Here is a 15995-nt window from a genome sequence, read left to right on the forward strand (position 1 = left end):
CCGAATGCAGGATTTTAGAGGCAGTTGTGGTGAACAGGTCTGAGCTCATTCTACACCTTAGGACACTGTTGAAACATGTAGGGGGAGGAAAATACATAATTTTAACATTTTTAAATGCCGTATAGCAGGGGCGGACTGGGACTGAAAAACTACCCTGGACTCTGGCCAGCCTGGTCCAAATGAACACAAACGCGACACTTCCACAAAGACATAACCTCTTGCCCCCCGCCTTTACCAAGAGCATTTTCTCCAGTTTGGCTTTACCCAAATCTAAAGGCTTCTTGCCTGGAGAGCAACACTGTAACGCCTCATTTGCAAGCTAAAATCTTGAAAAGTGACGGTAACTTTGTATCACGTGGTCGCTGCATTTTTGTCATGTTTTTGCTGCATTTTTGTCATGTTTTTGCTGCTTTTTCATTACTTTTTGTTGTGTTTTTGACACTTTTTCGTTGTGTTTTCGTCTCTTATTTTTCCTTTCTTTTTTGTCGTGTTTTTGTTATTTTTTCATCGCTTTTTTCATTGCTTTGTCGTCATGTTTTCATCACATTTTGTCGTGTTTTTGTTGTTTTTTCATCACTTTTTTCATTGCTTTGTTGTCATGTTTTCATCACATTTTGTCGCGTTTTTGTTGTTTTTTCATCGCTTTTTTCATTGCTTTGTCGTCATGTTTTCATCACATTTTGTTGTGTTTTTGTCACTTTTTCGTTGTGTTTTCGTCTCTTGTTTTTCTTTTCATTTTTGACATGTTTTTGTTGTTTTTTCATCGCTTTTTTCATTGCTTTGTCGTCATGTTTTCATCACATTTTGTCGCGTTTTTGTTGTTTTTTCATCGCTTTTTTCATTGCTTTGTTATGTTTTCATCACATTTTGTCGTGTTTTTGTTGTTTTTTCATCACTTTTTTAATTGCTTTGTTGTCATGTTTTCATCACATTTTGTCGCGTTTTTGTTGTTTTTTCATCACTTTTTTTCATTGCTTTGTTGTCATGTTTTCATCACATTTTGTCGCGTTTTTGTTGTTTTTTCATCGCTTTTTTCATTGCTTTGTCGTCATGTTTTCATCACATTTTGTCGTGTTTTTGTTGTTTTTTCATCACTTTTTTCATTGCTTTGTTGTCATGTTTTCATCACATTTTGTCGTGTTTTTGTTGTTTTTTCATCGCTTTTTTCATTGCTTTGTCGTCATGTTTTCATCACATTTTGTCGTGTTTTTGTCACTTTTTTGTTGCTTTTCCAGCACATTTTTTGTTTTTGGATGCTTTTCTTTTAAGCTTTTTAAATTTGGGTAAAGGTCGGTTACGCCCTGGGTAAGGTAAAGTGAGAGGCCAGACCGGTGGCCCTTCTGTGCCCTTCCAGAATGGACATATGGCCAGTCCGCCCCTGCTGTATAGTCCCTTTAAGTCATCAGGTAATGTTTTACAATCTAGACATCCTAATCAAACATGTTCTGATCCTGACTGTGGCCAAACTGTCTTCCTTACATGTTTCATTTCTTTTATTTATTCATTTGAGCAGCTTAGTAGTACAAACTTACTGAACAAAACAAGACAATTGCGCTCAGAAGGAGTAGGAGGAAGTTCAAAGAATTTATATAAACGTGCCCTTCTCTCATGCATCTAAAACATTACTTATGTGATGTTAGCTTGTGGGTAGCTGTTTCAAAACATAGCGCATTTGCCCTGCGACACATACATTATTTTAAGGTATACTACAGAAGTGAAACTGTGTTCTACCTTTATGATCACATTTTGCAAACAGGAGATCCACGGATGTTGTGAAAGAGCAAAGGAAAGATGTTTTTGCACGATGCTTTTTAAAAAAAAAATCAATACTTACAACACTGCATATGCCTCCAAGCCATAAAGTTCACCTTAAAAAAGTACGACTTAACATTTTGCATATAATCGTAGTCACGAGCTTGAAGCAACAACGGAAAAACTTTGGCAGGTGAGGGAGTTTTAAGCGTACAAATTGCGAAAGTGCTTTTGACATTTTCAAAACAGCAACAGGCTCCAGTGAGCTCGATTTGGAGGAAACAGCCCTGAAGCGATGCCAGTTCTCACTAAAATATTTCTGGTCGTAGTAGCTGAGATGCACCAAGAGACACAAATTCAAAAGCTGTTGCCAGGGTTCGTATCATCTGAACCATGTCTTTTGTTATTTTTCTGAGGAATGCGGAGCGAGAGAATGTCCTTTTTCTCTGAGCTCTGTATGAAAGTCAGGCATCGTAACGGCACAGGATACTTGCATATGACATGAGGGAGGGGTTTATTTAGTATCGGGCTGCTGCTTTCTTTCTTTCTAATTTCCATCTCTGTATTCTCATTCTATTCCAGGCATATTGAAGGCAAGAAGGGTCATGTCTTGTTGTTGCCCATTTAATTAAAAGTTTTGAGCTGCTGTTTTGGTGTTTCATGGTTAAAGCCTAAATATACATTAGATAATGATTTTGCCATGAGCAGTAGTTTTAGTTGTGTAAGAAGGGTAGGGCCTTATAAGTCATAACAAACTTCTTCCTACTCCCTTTGAGCAGCACTAATACTTCTTATGTTGTGAATAATTTCGGTATGTTATATGTATACTATACCTGTATGCATCTGTTAAAATAAAATAAACTAACTAACTAAGGAGTCTACACAGTTAGCCGCATCGAGGAACAGGGCCATGTCATTTTACAGTGTCTGGACTTCAACCTGAAAAGACTGGTCTCTCCGGGTTATAAAAAAGTGTTTGGGTGTTTGTGGCCTTCAGGATCCTGGCCTGAAGATGAAAGGGTAGTGTTCTCTGAAAGCGGAGCTCTGCAAACAGGGTCTGCAATGCATGTGCTTCTTGTACAGGATTAGTTGTAGTAGTAAGTACAGTATGTTATATTTTTTCAAGTGTTAAAGGAACAGGCCGAGTTTTTCCATACTGAGATATGTTCATACCTGAGCTTAGACGAGTTGATACGTACCTGTCCGGTCCAACACCACCCCTGTTTGGAGGTATATGTTGGGAGAGGCCAAATGCTAGCAAAATCTTTGGTCGTTTTGCGTGACTGAGCGCACGCACAAAGACCAGACAGGTACGCATCAACTCATCTGAGCTCTGGTAAGAACATTTCTCAGTATGAAAAAATGGTGGCCTGTTCCTTTAATGCAGGGGTGTTCAAACCCGCGGTAAATTCTAGAAGTATGATTTTTTTTTAAAAGCTTCTTTTTTTTTTTCTTTAATTGAATATATGAAATAAATGAAAATCCATTAATAGAAAGCTGTGATGAAGGCTGTTTCTTTTTTTTTACTTTAAAGGGGGGGGTATTATGCAAAATCAACTTTTTCAAGCTTTACATCATGTTTTTATGTGATTCCTTCATTAAAAACATGCCTGAAGTGTTGCCTTGGAACATTCACATATTTTTGAGTAATCTGTAAAAACTCTGATAGCAGCCATTTTAGGGATAGGTTTGAACTCTGTAGGAAACACTGAGCATGGTTAACATTTTATTTTATTTGCTAAATTTAATACAATATAGGTGACATGATAAATCTGACCTTGACTGAGTGCGGCCCGGTTGTTTGTAGAATTTTCTGTATATGGCCCTCAGTGAAAAAGAGTTTGGACACCCCTGCGTTAATGCATCAAAAAGTGCTTAAAACGAATGTTGACTTTAAAACACATCTACTTTGTGCAGCCTTCAGAGTTCGGCAGTTATGCTCAATGACTGTTTATTTCCGTTCGCTGCGTGCAGGTGTTTTTGAAGAGCGACGACCTGTGTTTGATGGGCGGCGACCACATGAGGAGGAGGCCCACTCTGCCCTCGGCCCACATCTTGGCCATGCACGTCCAGCAGCTGGAGATCGGAGCGTTCAAACTCACCACAGGAGCCTACAAGTGGAACAAACTCAGGTCAGCGTCGAGTCTCTCCCCTTTTCATCCGGACTTGGCCAAAAAAACAACACATGTGGCTCGGGTGACCACCTGTCCCTCATTTGGTTAAACTGCACTGCCATTTAAACCTTTGTCCCACCCGTCTAACCTGCTTAGATAATGTCACACTTTCTCAATAAAGTTAGATTTACTTGGGGAATGACAAATTATCGACCAATGTTTCTTTGTCTTTTTTTTTTAATGCCTTAAACGTCACTGAAAACCATTACCGTTGTTGCAAGTAGGCATTGAATCTAAATGTATTGATCTTTTATGCCACTGATACATAAAATAATACAAAAAAGTATGGACCAAAGCACATTCAACTGCTTGTTTAATGAAATGTTAACAATTATTTCCCCCAATTTGTCCAATATCCAAATTTGACTCCATTCATCTGCTAGATTTAGTGTTGCTACAGCTTTAGAACTGAAAGACGCATAGATTTGTAGTTTATAAGGCATTAATAACCTTAAAGGGATATTTCACGATTTTTGACATAGGGCCTCATTAGGGCTGTGCAATTAATCGAAATTCGATTACGATTTCGATTATTACACTAGACGATCACAAAAATAGCATAATCGAGAACAAACGATTATTAAGGATGCCCTCCCGCTCGTCCATTCTAAGCGCAGCGGTTTGTGTGACACGTCTGATCAGCTGAAACACCAGCGCAGCCTGACAGAACTGTAAATAATATCGTACTAATATTTTGTTGAGAAAACACCACTGTTAAGAGCTCACCTTGTGCTGAAAGCAGAACAGCCTCGACATCCTTTGCTCAGGCCCTGGTTTTGTTTAGTAGAAAAGTCTAAAACTCTTCTTCAGGAGCAGATCTCAACGGAGCTCAAGCAAACTCTTATTACTTCATGCTGCTGAGATGATTGTTTCTGTTCCCTTCGCATTTCACGAGCTAAAGGCTCAGGCTTTGGTTTGACATAAAAACATTAGCGCTGTGTGATGATGTCATCAGGCCGCGCGGCTCTGTTGGACAGGTGTGAGGGCTGGCCAGCAGGGGACAGGTATCCCTATAGAATTAGTTTAGAAACGTGAGCATATAAAAAAAAAATGCTTTTATTGTCCAAAGAAAATGTAGTCCATACTTGTTTTTTAAAATAATAATCGTGATTTCAATTATTACTAAAACAATCGTGATATTTTTTCTATAATCGAGCAGCCCTAGGCCTCATGTCCTACTTATCCAGAGTGTTGTTCATTTCTGGCGATTTTATATTTGAAGAGTTTAGTGGTGCTAGACTAGTGCTAGGCTAGTGCACGTCTATGGTAGCTAGTAGCCTATATTAAAAACCTCTTCAAAATCACGGGGTGGTCCTCCAAACGTTGCCATATCTGATTTGTAGAAAGCTCCTTTGTGAATTCCACGTGTAGTAATGCCGGCCGCAGGTAAGCAAACTAAATGATTGAGTCAACACAGACATTTATGTGGGTAGTCTGGTGTTATAAGTGATTTGGGTGCACTGTGCTTGGGTCAGATTTGTTTTCAATGCGGGCTACTAGTTACCATAGACATGCACTAGCCTAGCACTAGCCTAGCACCACTAAACTCTTCAAATATAAGGACTGCATTAATTTCTGTCCCTCCATACAAATGCTTTTCACCTTGCTTTATATTTCTTCTACTGCAGAAAGATACTTGAGTAAATACTTTAGCCGCTCACCTCTGGTCCCATGTGAAGCGATTTGTGACCACTGGCTGAGAAAAATGCCATACCCTTCCCTCTAATTAACACTAATAGTGGATTATGCCCAGCTTTATCCAGCTTTGTGGAAAATCCAGTGTTTTGCATGCCATTAGCTTGTCATTGCTCCTCTGTTCTTGTAATGTCATTAACCCCACAATATGCTCACAATCCATCGGCATTATTTTAAGCCTATAATCAATATCCCCGGCTTTATTTTACAGTAGATCAAATTATATTGCAATCCCAGCCTGTCACTTCCCGGCGTCCTTGTGCACACCGCATCATTAACTGTAAATTAGCTCCCCGTCCCACGCCCGTCCCCCCCGTATCCATCTATGACAGGGTTGGCCCGGAGCTCTTTGGGGACACTTCTGCACGCGTCCTTCTCTCGCGGTCCAATATGGCCGACCAGATGCCGGGGTCAGAGCGCGCGCTGCTGGGATGGTAATGGCACAGCTGTCTCGGGTTCGCGGCGTGGTGAGGAGCCAGGCTGACGCAGATGGAGAGCGTGGCGTGAGGGGTTGATTGGGGGGAAAAATAAAGAGAGAGATTCGAGTCCAGATGTGGAGGTCAGGACTGGACACAAACTCTGTCTGGACTTCCGCCTGAACTTTTTAAAATTAGGTCAGGAGACAAAGCAGTGAGTGAGATGTTTTATAAGTGAAGTTAAAGCTAGTCAAAAACGATATCAGAGTGTGCTTTAAAGAAAGGCCGACTTAAAGTTCAAATAGCATGTGTTTATGTTTAGTTGTGTATGATACGTTTTACCTGTTTTACTCATGTCCCTAGAGGCCATCAGCGCCACTGCAGGTGTCGTAGCATGTTGCCTTTTTTTACTTCGTGAGAGTAAATACGACGCTGACAGAAAAGACAAAGGGACAGAGGGATATTGTACATCCAATTACACAATGGAGATAATTGTTTTCACTCAAACTTGGCTGTAAATGCAGTTTAATTGGTTCTAGCCCTCAGTTAGCTTTGCCCGTTACTCCTGTTAGCTTCTTCTTCGTGATTCCATTAGTGCGTATGGGTGGCTCCGACCTGGTGCAGGGAAAGTTGCAATTGTGGTTTTCTGGCCAGAGACACCAGGGGGAGATGAATGACCCCTAAATCATCTCATCAACACTTGTATTACCCCCAGAGGGACTATGGAAAGGATTTATTAAGTTTAACAAGTTACTTAATACTTCTTTAAGACAATACTGATCTCAGAAAGGGAAAATTCCCCAGGTAAAAGCAACTCTGAAAAAGACACAGTCAGGTGCAACAAAAGATAAAATATTGGTATGTCCTATCAGACTTAGTTTTAACCTCTTAACCCCCACTTGAACCGAGCACATTTTCTCTAGTTTGGCTTTTACCCAAATCTAAAAGCTTCTTGGTAAAAATGGTCAAAACAGCGGCGATAATGAGGAACGAAATGCAACCAAAGAGCGACAAAAATGTGACAAAAAAACAAAGAAAAAGTGACCAAAATACGTGACCAAAAAGTGAGAAAAAGGACAAAAAAGAGCAACAGAAAAGTGTCGAAAAAGTGACGAAAAATGTGATGAAAAAGTGACGAAAAAGCCACTAAAGAGCAACGGAAAAGTGACAAAAACCCAACAAAAAAAGGGACATAAAACGTTAAAATTTGGGTAAAAATGTGAAAAAAGTCCAACCAAAAAAGTGACAAAAAGTGGCAACAACTAAAAAACAAAAATTAGATGATTAGATTTAGATGAGTTTTGTAGGTCTTAGCTTCACTGACACTGACACTGGCTGTAAGCTTTTAGATTCTGGGTAAAGCTGAACTAGAGAAAATGCACTCGGTTAAGGCGGGAGTTAAGAGGTTAATAAAGAAGCAAAAATATGTTTGTTTGTTTATTTATCTATCTATCAGGGACGATGTAATCAACATAGTTACAATTCAGGTTTTCAGCTGATGAGACGCATAAAGAGCTGCTCGCTAGTGTTAATTCACAGCTCACGTCCTTGGTTGGGCCTTTCTACACAACTCACAATACTAAAATACAGTAGTACAAAATGTATATAAAACTTTCGCAATCACACACATGCAGTAAACGCATTCTTTCATTCTCACAGATTCAGTTCTATTTACAAATGGGTGCAGCTTTGGTTTATTTTCCGCCAAGTTCGGTGGGTAGTGAGTTCCACAGCGCCGGACCTGTGCATGAAATGGCAGACTGACCAAATAAAGTCTTGCAGAGTGGAGTTGTACAGTTGTGATTGATGGACCCTCTGGTGGCTAGAATTAAGGCTGCTCGATTATAGAAAAAATAATAATCACGATTATTTTAGTAATAATTGAAATCGCACAAAAAAACAAGTATGGACTACATTTTCTTTGGACAATAAAAGCATTTTTTTTTTTTTTTATATGCTCACTTTTCTAAACTAATTCTATAGGGATACCTGCCCCCTGCTGGCCAGCCCTCACACCTGTCCAACAGAGCCGCGCGGCCTGATGACATCATCACACAGCGCTAATGTTTTGATGTCAAACCAAAGCCTGAGCCTTTAGCTCGTGAAATACGAAGGGAACAGAAACAATTATGAAATAATAAGAGTTTGTTTGAGCTCCGTTGAGATCCGCTCCTATAGAAGAGGACGTACTTTTTGCGCTTTGGATGGACGAGCGGGAGGGCATCCTTAATAATCGTTTGTTCTCGATTATGCTATTTTTGTGATCGTCTAGTGCAATAATCGAAATCGTAATCGAATTTTGATTATTTGCTCAGCCCTAGCTAGAATTATTGTAAAATATAAACATGTCCAAATTAATCGTGCAAAGCAACATGGTGCTTGTATTAATCATAGATCTAGACCTGTGTAGTGGCCATTTAAAAATGACGCTGATGCACAGTATGGTTGCACAGAGACGGTTTTAGAGGCTTTACTTTTTTGTGTGTTGCATCATTTGCTCATATCCAGTGGAGGAGTGGAGCATCACATTAACATCACACACATAAAAGCGAAATCTTAACATAATTTTGGCAGCTATGTTCTTCTAAAAATGGTTTGTCTAAGAGGTTATGTGCATTTCATCATGAAAAGAGTTATTTATTGTGGAGGTTTCTGCAAGTAACACATTTCTTTTGCAACAAAGCACAATCTTAGGTGTCAAACATCACTCAAATGTAGCCCATTTATATTAATTATGTTAATATTTCTTATATTGTCTGATCAGTTTCAACTAATGATGGTTTGAAAGTGAAAATGAGATCCACAACGTAACCTTTGCTGTATCATTGTGCTGTAATTAACTTGACGAGGCTATGCAGATTATGTCTTTGCCCCCCACCCCCAGCATGTTGTTCTGGACTAGGTTGTTCACTGGATGCCCTGTGGATAGCCTGTGGATAAGAAGACTGCACATATATGTTATGAGTAAGCAAACAATACTTTTTCCTTCCCTACAGGAGAATAGCGAAGGTTGTGAGCCAGGTGCACGCGTTCCAGGAGGCCGTGTTCCCCTACAGCCCGGACCGGGACCTCCAGTCGTACCTGCGGGTCCGGATCAGGCGCTTGGGCTCTGCGGACATACACCAGCTGGCCACGGGAAACCAGGCCAACTTCCAGCAGTCCACCGAGCGCCAGACAAGGAGGATCCACGACACTCTCCGGAGGGTCAAGGCCAGCTTCCAGTGAGCTCTGGCCCAAACCGAGGCCCCGCTGCTGGGACTAAAGAAGGCACTTATGGCCCCTTGAAGTGCAACGCTAACCTGGACTTGTGGGGAAGGATACACCTATTTTAACAAGCCTATATTTAAAAATGCATTTAGGTAAGAGAGTGTTCTAAAATGGTGCAGAGGGCACTGTGTTTTTTACAGATTATGAATTGTAACGGGGCGAAATGGTACAGGTTGAGCACAACACATTTTTGGAAAACAAGAACTATCTTATGAAACATCAAGTAACATCATGTTTGTTTTTCCTCTTCAAATGAAGGAGTCACTGGAAGATCGACATACAACACATCACCCAGTGTTAATTTATTAACAATGAAAAGGCGTGAAATGCAGATCCCGATGCAAAAGAAAACGGAACATTTATTCCCCGTGTTTTCATAATACAAATGGACCGACTGATTTCTGTTTTTCATCTCATTTTTCACATATTCATTGGCTCGATATGCAGTTTTAGCTTGGCACTTTTCTTCAGGAAGTCTTGCTTTTTTCTGGCTTGGTCCCAGCACAAAAAGTATACCTGACTTTTGAACTCGTGGACTGATTACGTAAGAAAAACATTTTTTTTTTTTTAGCTTACCAAGCTTTAAAGCAGAAGCTCCCAACTTGTTTTCCTTCAAGCCTCCCCTGTCTCCAAATCCGTAGCACAAAGGTATCACAACATGCACTTAACAGCATAGGTTGTGCTCACGTGACATCACAACATTCTAAAGAGCCTATGGTTTAAAATTAAGGGGAGGGCAGCTGAAGTTGCCATGCTGGTAACTATGGGAACTGCCAAATGCAGATTTAGTGTATTTTAGTGCTAATTTCTCTGTAATTCCTGGGCCAATTCACATGAAACCAAAACTGTCACAAAGTTTAAAGTCATCTCTTCCAGCACACATGCACGATGGTCTGATTATTTCCTCATAAAGGTGTCCAAAAGTGGTGACAATTTTCACACAAAAAAATTCACCACTTTCAGCCATAGGAATGAAATGGCAGGTTTGTCTATCATGGAAAACATATGGACATTTTCTTTTGGGAAATTTCCCTCCCATAGAGTTGTATTGGCACTTGCTCCAACTGAAAAGTGAACGCAACCAATGAGCATTTATTTCAAACACATAAACAGAAATTGGAGTGTTTATGTACATGTTCAGTGGGAAGATGCATACACTATATAAAAAGACACATTTGCGTTTTTTTTTCTCACTGTCTCACATGAAACCAAAACTGTCTGTTATTGTTTTAGGTAGATTAGAATTTTATCAATTATTTCTATTCGCTAAATGCCAGAAGAATGACAGATTGATTTTTCTACACGGTTTTATATTACTTTTTACAAAGCCAAAAGTATAATTGTTTGAACCAATGAACGTGGCACCTTCAGGCGTCTTGAAATTCCTATGGTATTTAGCAAATAGAAATTATTTTTAAAATTCTAATTGACCTCAAAAAGTAAAAAGTTAATTCTGGTTTCATGTCTGATAGACCGGGAGCCAGACCCCCTCCTCAGGCACATTTTTGCTACCTTTTCCAAACTAGTATCTTTCAATAGAGTATATCTTGGGTCATTACCAGTGGGGACCCCTCATTGCAACTCGGCCCCGTTCGGCTGTGGGACCCCCAAAAACCACTTTAACGGGACAGGCTTCAGACGGATCTTTGTGATTCTCTGCAAAGTAGTGCTGTGGTCACATACAGAGTCACAGATGAATGAAATTTAGAACAAAGAAAGCTGACATGATGAGGAACAAAGTAATATGACAATTTTGGGGCTTTAGCTTTTTCTTTTTCCATATATTAAACAATATATCTACAAAAATGCTAAATAAATGTCATATAGATTAGAAAAGCGCTTCACAAATGAGTGCATTATTGTATTTTGTGTTTATCTTTACCTTTTCAAATGTAAATAGAAAACTACCCCAACTCATTAGCTTCACATTAAGCCCAAGATGAGCTCAGTACCTCTAACGGATCACCAGCTATAACAGAAAATGTGTTCATGTTCCCTCTCAGAGCGGTGTAATCCTCATGCATTTGTCCATATAGGCCTGTGAGACCATTCCATGGAAAAGTTACAGCTTTTAGGACAACAGTTCAACTTCACCTTTTTGGATTTGCTTCAAACTTGGCACAGTTGATATTGATATACTAAATATTCTGTGAATACAATTTGAGCTGCATATCTTTTTTAATTTATGAGTTTTAGGGGATTTCAAAAGGTGGGTAGGGTTAAAATCAGGCCTTGATGTGGGACCCCGAAAACCACTTTAACGGGACAGGCTTCAGACGGAACTTTGTGAGAAAAAAAAATGCATATGTGTCTTTTATATAGCGTTTGTAAACATCTGGTTCCCACTGTACTCCTTACACAGGCATATTTGATGATTTTTAACCATTGAATTTGTTAAAGCGATATCATTTTTGACCTGACCACTGCTCTACAGCACCCAAGTATAAACTCATGATCCTCCCTGACCTTCACAAAAGCCTGCCTGATGGACCCGGCCTGTACCACGGTATTCATCCAAAACCATTTACACATCAGTCTTGTCTTATACATTTTCAACAACATCACTTGAACTCGGATGCTCGTCTTGTTTCGCTTACTGACATGCTCTTGCTTTTGTGACCTTGTTAAGACTTCTTCATAAAAATAAAAAAAGGTGCATGTTGCAGAAGCCCGGCCTGTACTGCATGATGCCAAAAAGTGGGATTTTCGACAACGGAGCGACCGCCTTAAGCCGTGGCAGACCGGACGTATCGAGCCGCCTATTGTTATCCAAGAACGTCTCCACACTTTATGGATCATTGTTTTGTTCTATTTGACGCACAGCTGTTGTTGCTTTCCATTGACCGAAAATCTGATACATGGCCAGACTTGCTAAATTGATATCTCATAATGATCCCATTCTACGGCACAATGTGGGGTAATTGCATTTGTTATCAAGCGGCCGCAGCGACGAGCCATTGTGTCTCGCTATTATTGAAAAGCTGATGTAACATAATGAGATGACGACGTGTAAAAAAAAAAAAAAAACGAGTCGGTGTCTATTTTTCTAATCCCGCTCTCGCTCTCCTCCGTGGCTGTCGGCCGTGAAAGGCGCCGTGGAGATGCAATGTGACGCGCTGTGAACATTTGCTTCATTTAGCCAAATAAATGAGATTTTGTAAGCCGCGATCTTGCCAGAGTGTGTTGTTTATTCTGTGTCAGGGCTGTGTGGCTAAAGGCCGGTTATCTGTCAGGAAACACGGCCCAAAAGCTTATGTTGGGTAGATGTAAAAACTCCCACAGATGCACGAGGTGTGTGTGTGGTTGGGAACAATAGCCACATGGGTAAAAAGACATGGGGATTTGTTAAATATTACACAGAATTTAGCCAGCAGTGTAGAAGAAGTTGCAATATCAAAAGGAGACACCACTGGCTTTTATTTTTGCAATGTTTTGTGCTAGTGGTAAAAAGCTTTAGAGAAACTGTCCCACGGTAAATCCCATTTAACTATTATTTACTATAATTATGAAAAAAGGTGGTGAGTCAAGCATTGTGTTTACATTACTGACAATTGAAACTATTTCCCTTTGCATTGCATTAAGCTGAGCAACACAGTATTCCATTCTCTTCATCTTTAGTTTATTATTCAGAATCATTCTCACAATGTTATCAGCCATTGTAGTTAACAATGTTTACAAAAAGAGTCTGGCACACTCGCAGATAAAGCCTAGTGTAATTGGGCTCATGGTAAGTAATGGTTATACTTCTAGTACCTAAATTGATGGGATGACTATTGTCTCTCAGTGTCTGTGCCCCTCAACTCTCACTGCGTGTGTGTCCCGTGCTGCGTTACAAATCAGAATACAGTGGGGCTTCCGTGGCGCAGACAGTGGAGCCGCGCTGAGGAAATGGTCGCAGTGTGAAGGCACTTCCCTGGCGCTAAGTATTGTTTATGAAGCAGGATCAGAGCAGCTTCAAAGCCTTGCAGATAAATGGCCCCGAGGCCGCAGGGCTCCGGTCATATAGAGCCGCCCTGGCGATAAGGACAAGCGCAGCCAGCGCTCTTATCTGCATTGTCATATAACTAAACGATCAGTTTATCGCTATTGTCTTGGCTCCGCGCACGCTGTGAGCTCTCATTGGAGGGAGGGGCCCTGTCTGTCTCAGTTACCTGGCCGTTTCTGCGTCTAACCAGTCCTCCTGTTAACAAAAAAGATATTAATGATTTATTGTAGCTTTGACACCCGAATGGTGTGACGGGCTTTCAGTCCATTTGAGGATTATTTGGGTCTTTTCTCGGCTCTGTTTGCTCCTCAGGGGTTTCACAGCTCCTCGCCAAGCTTGTTTTAACAGATTTGCATGTGAACAACTCGACAATCAGCTGTAATTGTGCTGCTACTGTAATACCTTTGATCTGTAATGTTTGAAGCTCGGTGCCAAACGCTGACTCTTGGGCAACTGGCGCCAACGCACCCCAGGGATCCAGCACCGCTGGCTCGGGGTAACCTGTACTGACATATTCCTGTCTTTACAATAAATAATGTGACTGGCCAAAGGAGACGTTGGCTTTCGTTTGTAAAATACTATTATCGCAATATTGTGCGCAATTGGTGGTGATCACATGGATGGTCTTTCCACACAGAAGCAATTAGTCGATGCAAAACTGATCGCGCAGATGGGCTCATGGCCTCCAACAATTTAAAACTGAAGCCAACTACAGCAGAAATAGAATCTTATTGCAATCCGCATATTTCTGTGATAACTATGTGTTGGCTCATCACACTGATGTTACTGGTCACATTGTGGTGCTGGAACAGGCTTTGATTAGGCGACTTTAGCGAATGCTGTTCAACATTGATGAATAATACATTAAAAAGGGATTGTTGAGACTAGTATTTTTGGATCATGGAATGTATGCATGTAATTATTTTCTGTTATGCGTGAATAGGGTCTCTGTAACTTCAATGTAACTGTCAAACAAAAACATGCGGCTGTGGAGCAAACCCTTGGATTATTGATGCTTATTCGTTTCCTTACTGTCTTTTTTAAAGAAACGACTGTCGTAAATCTTGTGTAGTGAAGCACAGTGTCTGTTTTGCGACCCTGACACCTGTATGCAGAGGCCGTATGCAGATGAAAGCCACATCTGCAGCGCAGACACATGTATGAGCTCAGGATGGTTCTCACAGACTCACTGGCGCCAGCTCTTCACACACTCACAGGATATGTGAAGACTTCAATAACGACCCATTAAGGCCTTCTCATAGGGATCGATCAGGCGTTAACAAGCGCGCCCCTTTACATATGCAAACAACTCGCTAAGGGGGGCACCTGGGAGCGCATATAAACCCCACGGGGACCCAGGAAGGACACTGCACTCCTCTCTCGGACTTACAAGCGCAAACATGGTCCAATTCTTCTCTGTGGACTGGCTCGCTCAAAGCCACTTTGACAGCATCAGCTCGGCGAGGGATCAACTTGAAAGCGAAACGGATACAACTTTTAAACCCCACGTTCCCTGCATGGTGCAACCTTCTGCGCCTTCTTATGGGAAAGGATACCTCCAGCCTAAACCCAAAACTGCACAGAATGCTGAAGATACTGCGAAGACCAGCGTCCAGTCCGGCCTCTGCTCTCCTCGCTCATCATGCGCCTCGCCTGGTAAGTTCACATCCTATCATAGCACTACGCAGCACGTCTAATATTACACAAAGTCAGTGCTTTAACCCATGAATTTCCCCATAGTTTCAGAGACGAGCGAGTATTTCTCCGGCTACGAAAGCGAGGCAGCCTCATCTGAGTGTTCAGCTTCGGATGACGTCGAGAAAGACGCACAGAACCAGCGCCGCGTACGCACCAAGTTCACTCCGGAACAGATCAACAAACTGGAGAAGATCTTCCTCAAACACAAGTATCTGGACGCGGGGGAGCGAGTTAAGACCGCTCAGAAGCTCCAACTCACAGAAACTCAGGTAAGAAACACAATCCGGACGCTTCGATGCTTTTTTACGCACGTTTTACGCATGACATTTTCGCATATATATTTGGATGCTAACATTGTTTCCCTTTATTAGGTGAGGACCTGGTTTCAGAACAGGCGCATGAAGCTCAAACGAGAGGTCCAGGACTACCTCACTCCGCCGGTCCCACCGATGCTGCTCCACGCTCTGCCCCCGGCGCTGCAGTACCACAGGCCGCACTACGCTCTCCCTCACCCGGCCGCGGCAGCTCCAGCGCCCGGCTTCTACCCAATGTCTAACCCCCACATGCTGCCGCACCATCATCACCCCTCCCACCCCGTGATGATCCAACACCCACACTTTTACTAAGCCAAAGATACGGACATGATGGTTGATTTAACCAAGAAGTCACTTAGAGCCTTTGCTGTGCAATGTTGCCATATGGACGTTTGTATTTAAGATTTGTACATACAGAGAAATGTAAAGTATATTTATGAGGGAATAAATAAATGAATGAATAAATAAATAATCTTCTATTCTGTGAATCACATTGTGCTTCTTGGTCTTGACATTCATATTTGTCATATGTATATTAGTGTGGTTTTAACTATAGGTCACCGGTTCTCAAACTGTGTACATTTATCTATTTATGTGGAAAGGAAGGACAATACATAAGAATGAACATTTTCACAAATGTAAAATATGACAGAGTATAACCATGGACTAATTTCCATCTGCAGACCCCCTGGCA

At 41.2% G+C, this 15995-nt stretch overlaps 2 protein-coding genes across 2 annotated transcripts in view; both read left to right on the plus strand.

Annotated features, from left to right (window-relative positions):
- The window catches only part of kndc1 (kinase non-catalytic C-lobe domain containing 1), an 86015-nt gene extending 76553 nt beyond the window's left edge, over positions 1-9462 (plus strand). Inside the window, exons 30-31 of the mRNA XM_079560562.1 lie at positions 3727-3884; positions 9034-9462. Of these exons, the coding sequence (XP_079416688.1) occupies positions 3727-3884; positions 9034-9262 (387 nt within the window). The 3' untranslated portion in view covers positions 9263-9462. The remainder of the gene's footprint in view (positions 1-3726; positions 3885-9033) is intronic.
- Positions 9463-14402: 4940 nt separating this feature from the next.
- On the plus strand, positions 14403-15714 carry vox (ventral homeobox). The gene is made up of 3 exons (XM_079560230.1): positions 14403-14945; positions 15030-15256; positions 15359-15714. Exons 1-3 carry the CDS (start codon positions 14690-14692, stop codon positions 15611-15613), a joined length of 738 nt encoding a protein of 245 aa, XP_079416356.1. The 5' UTR covers positions 14403-14689; the 3' UTR covers positions 15614-15714.
- Positions 15715-15995: the final 281 nt, after the last annotated feature.

The sequence above is a fragment of the Gobius niger genome (assembly GCF_951799975.1).
Source record: "Gobius niger genome assembly, chromosome: 7".
Taxonomy (NCBI): Eukaryota; Metazoa; Chordata; class Actinopteri; order Gobiiformes; family Gobiidae; genus Gobius; species Gobius niger.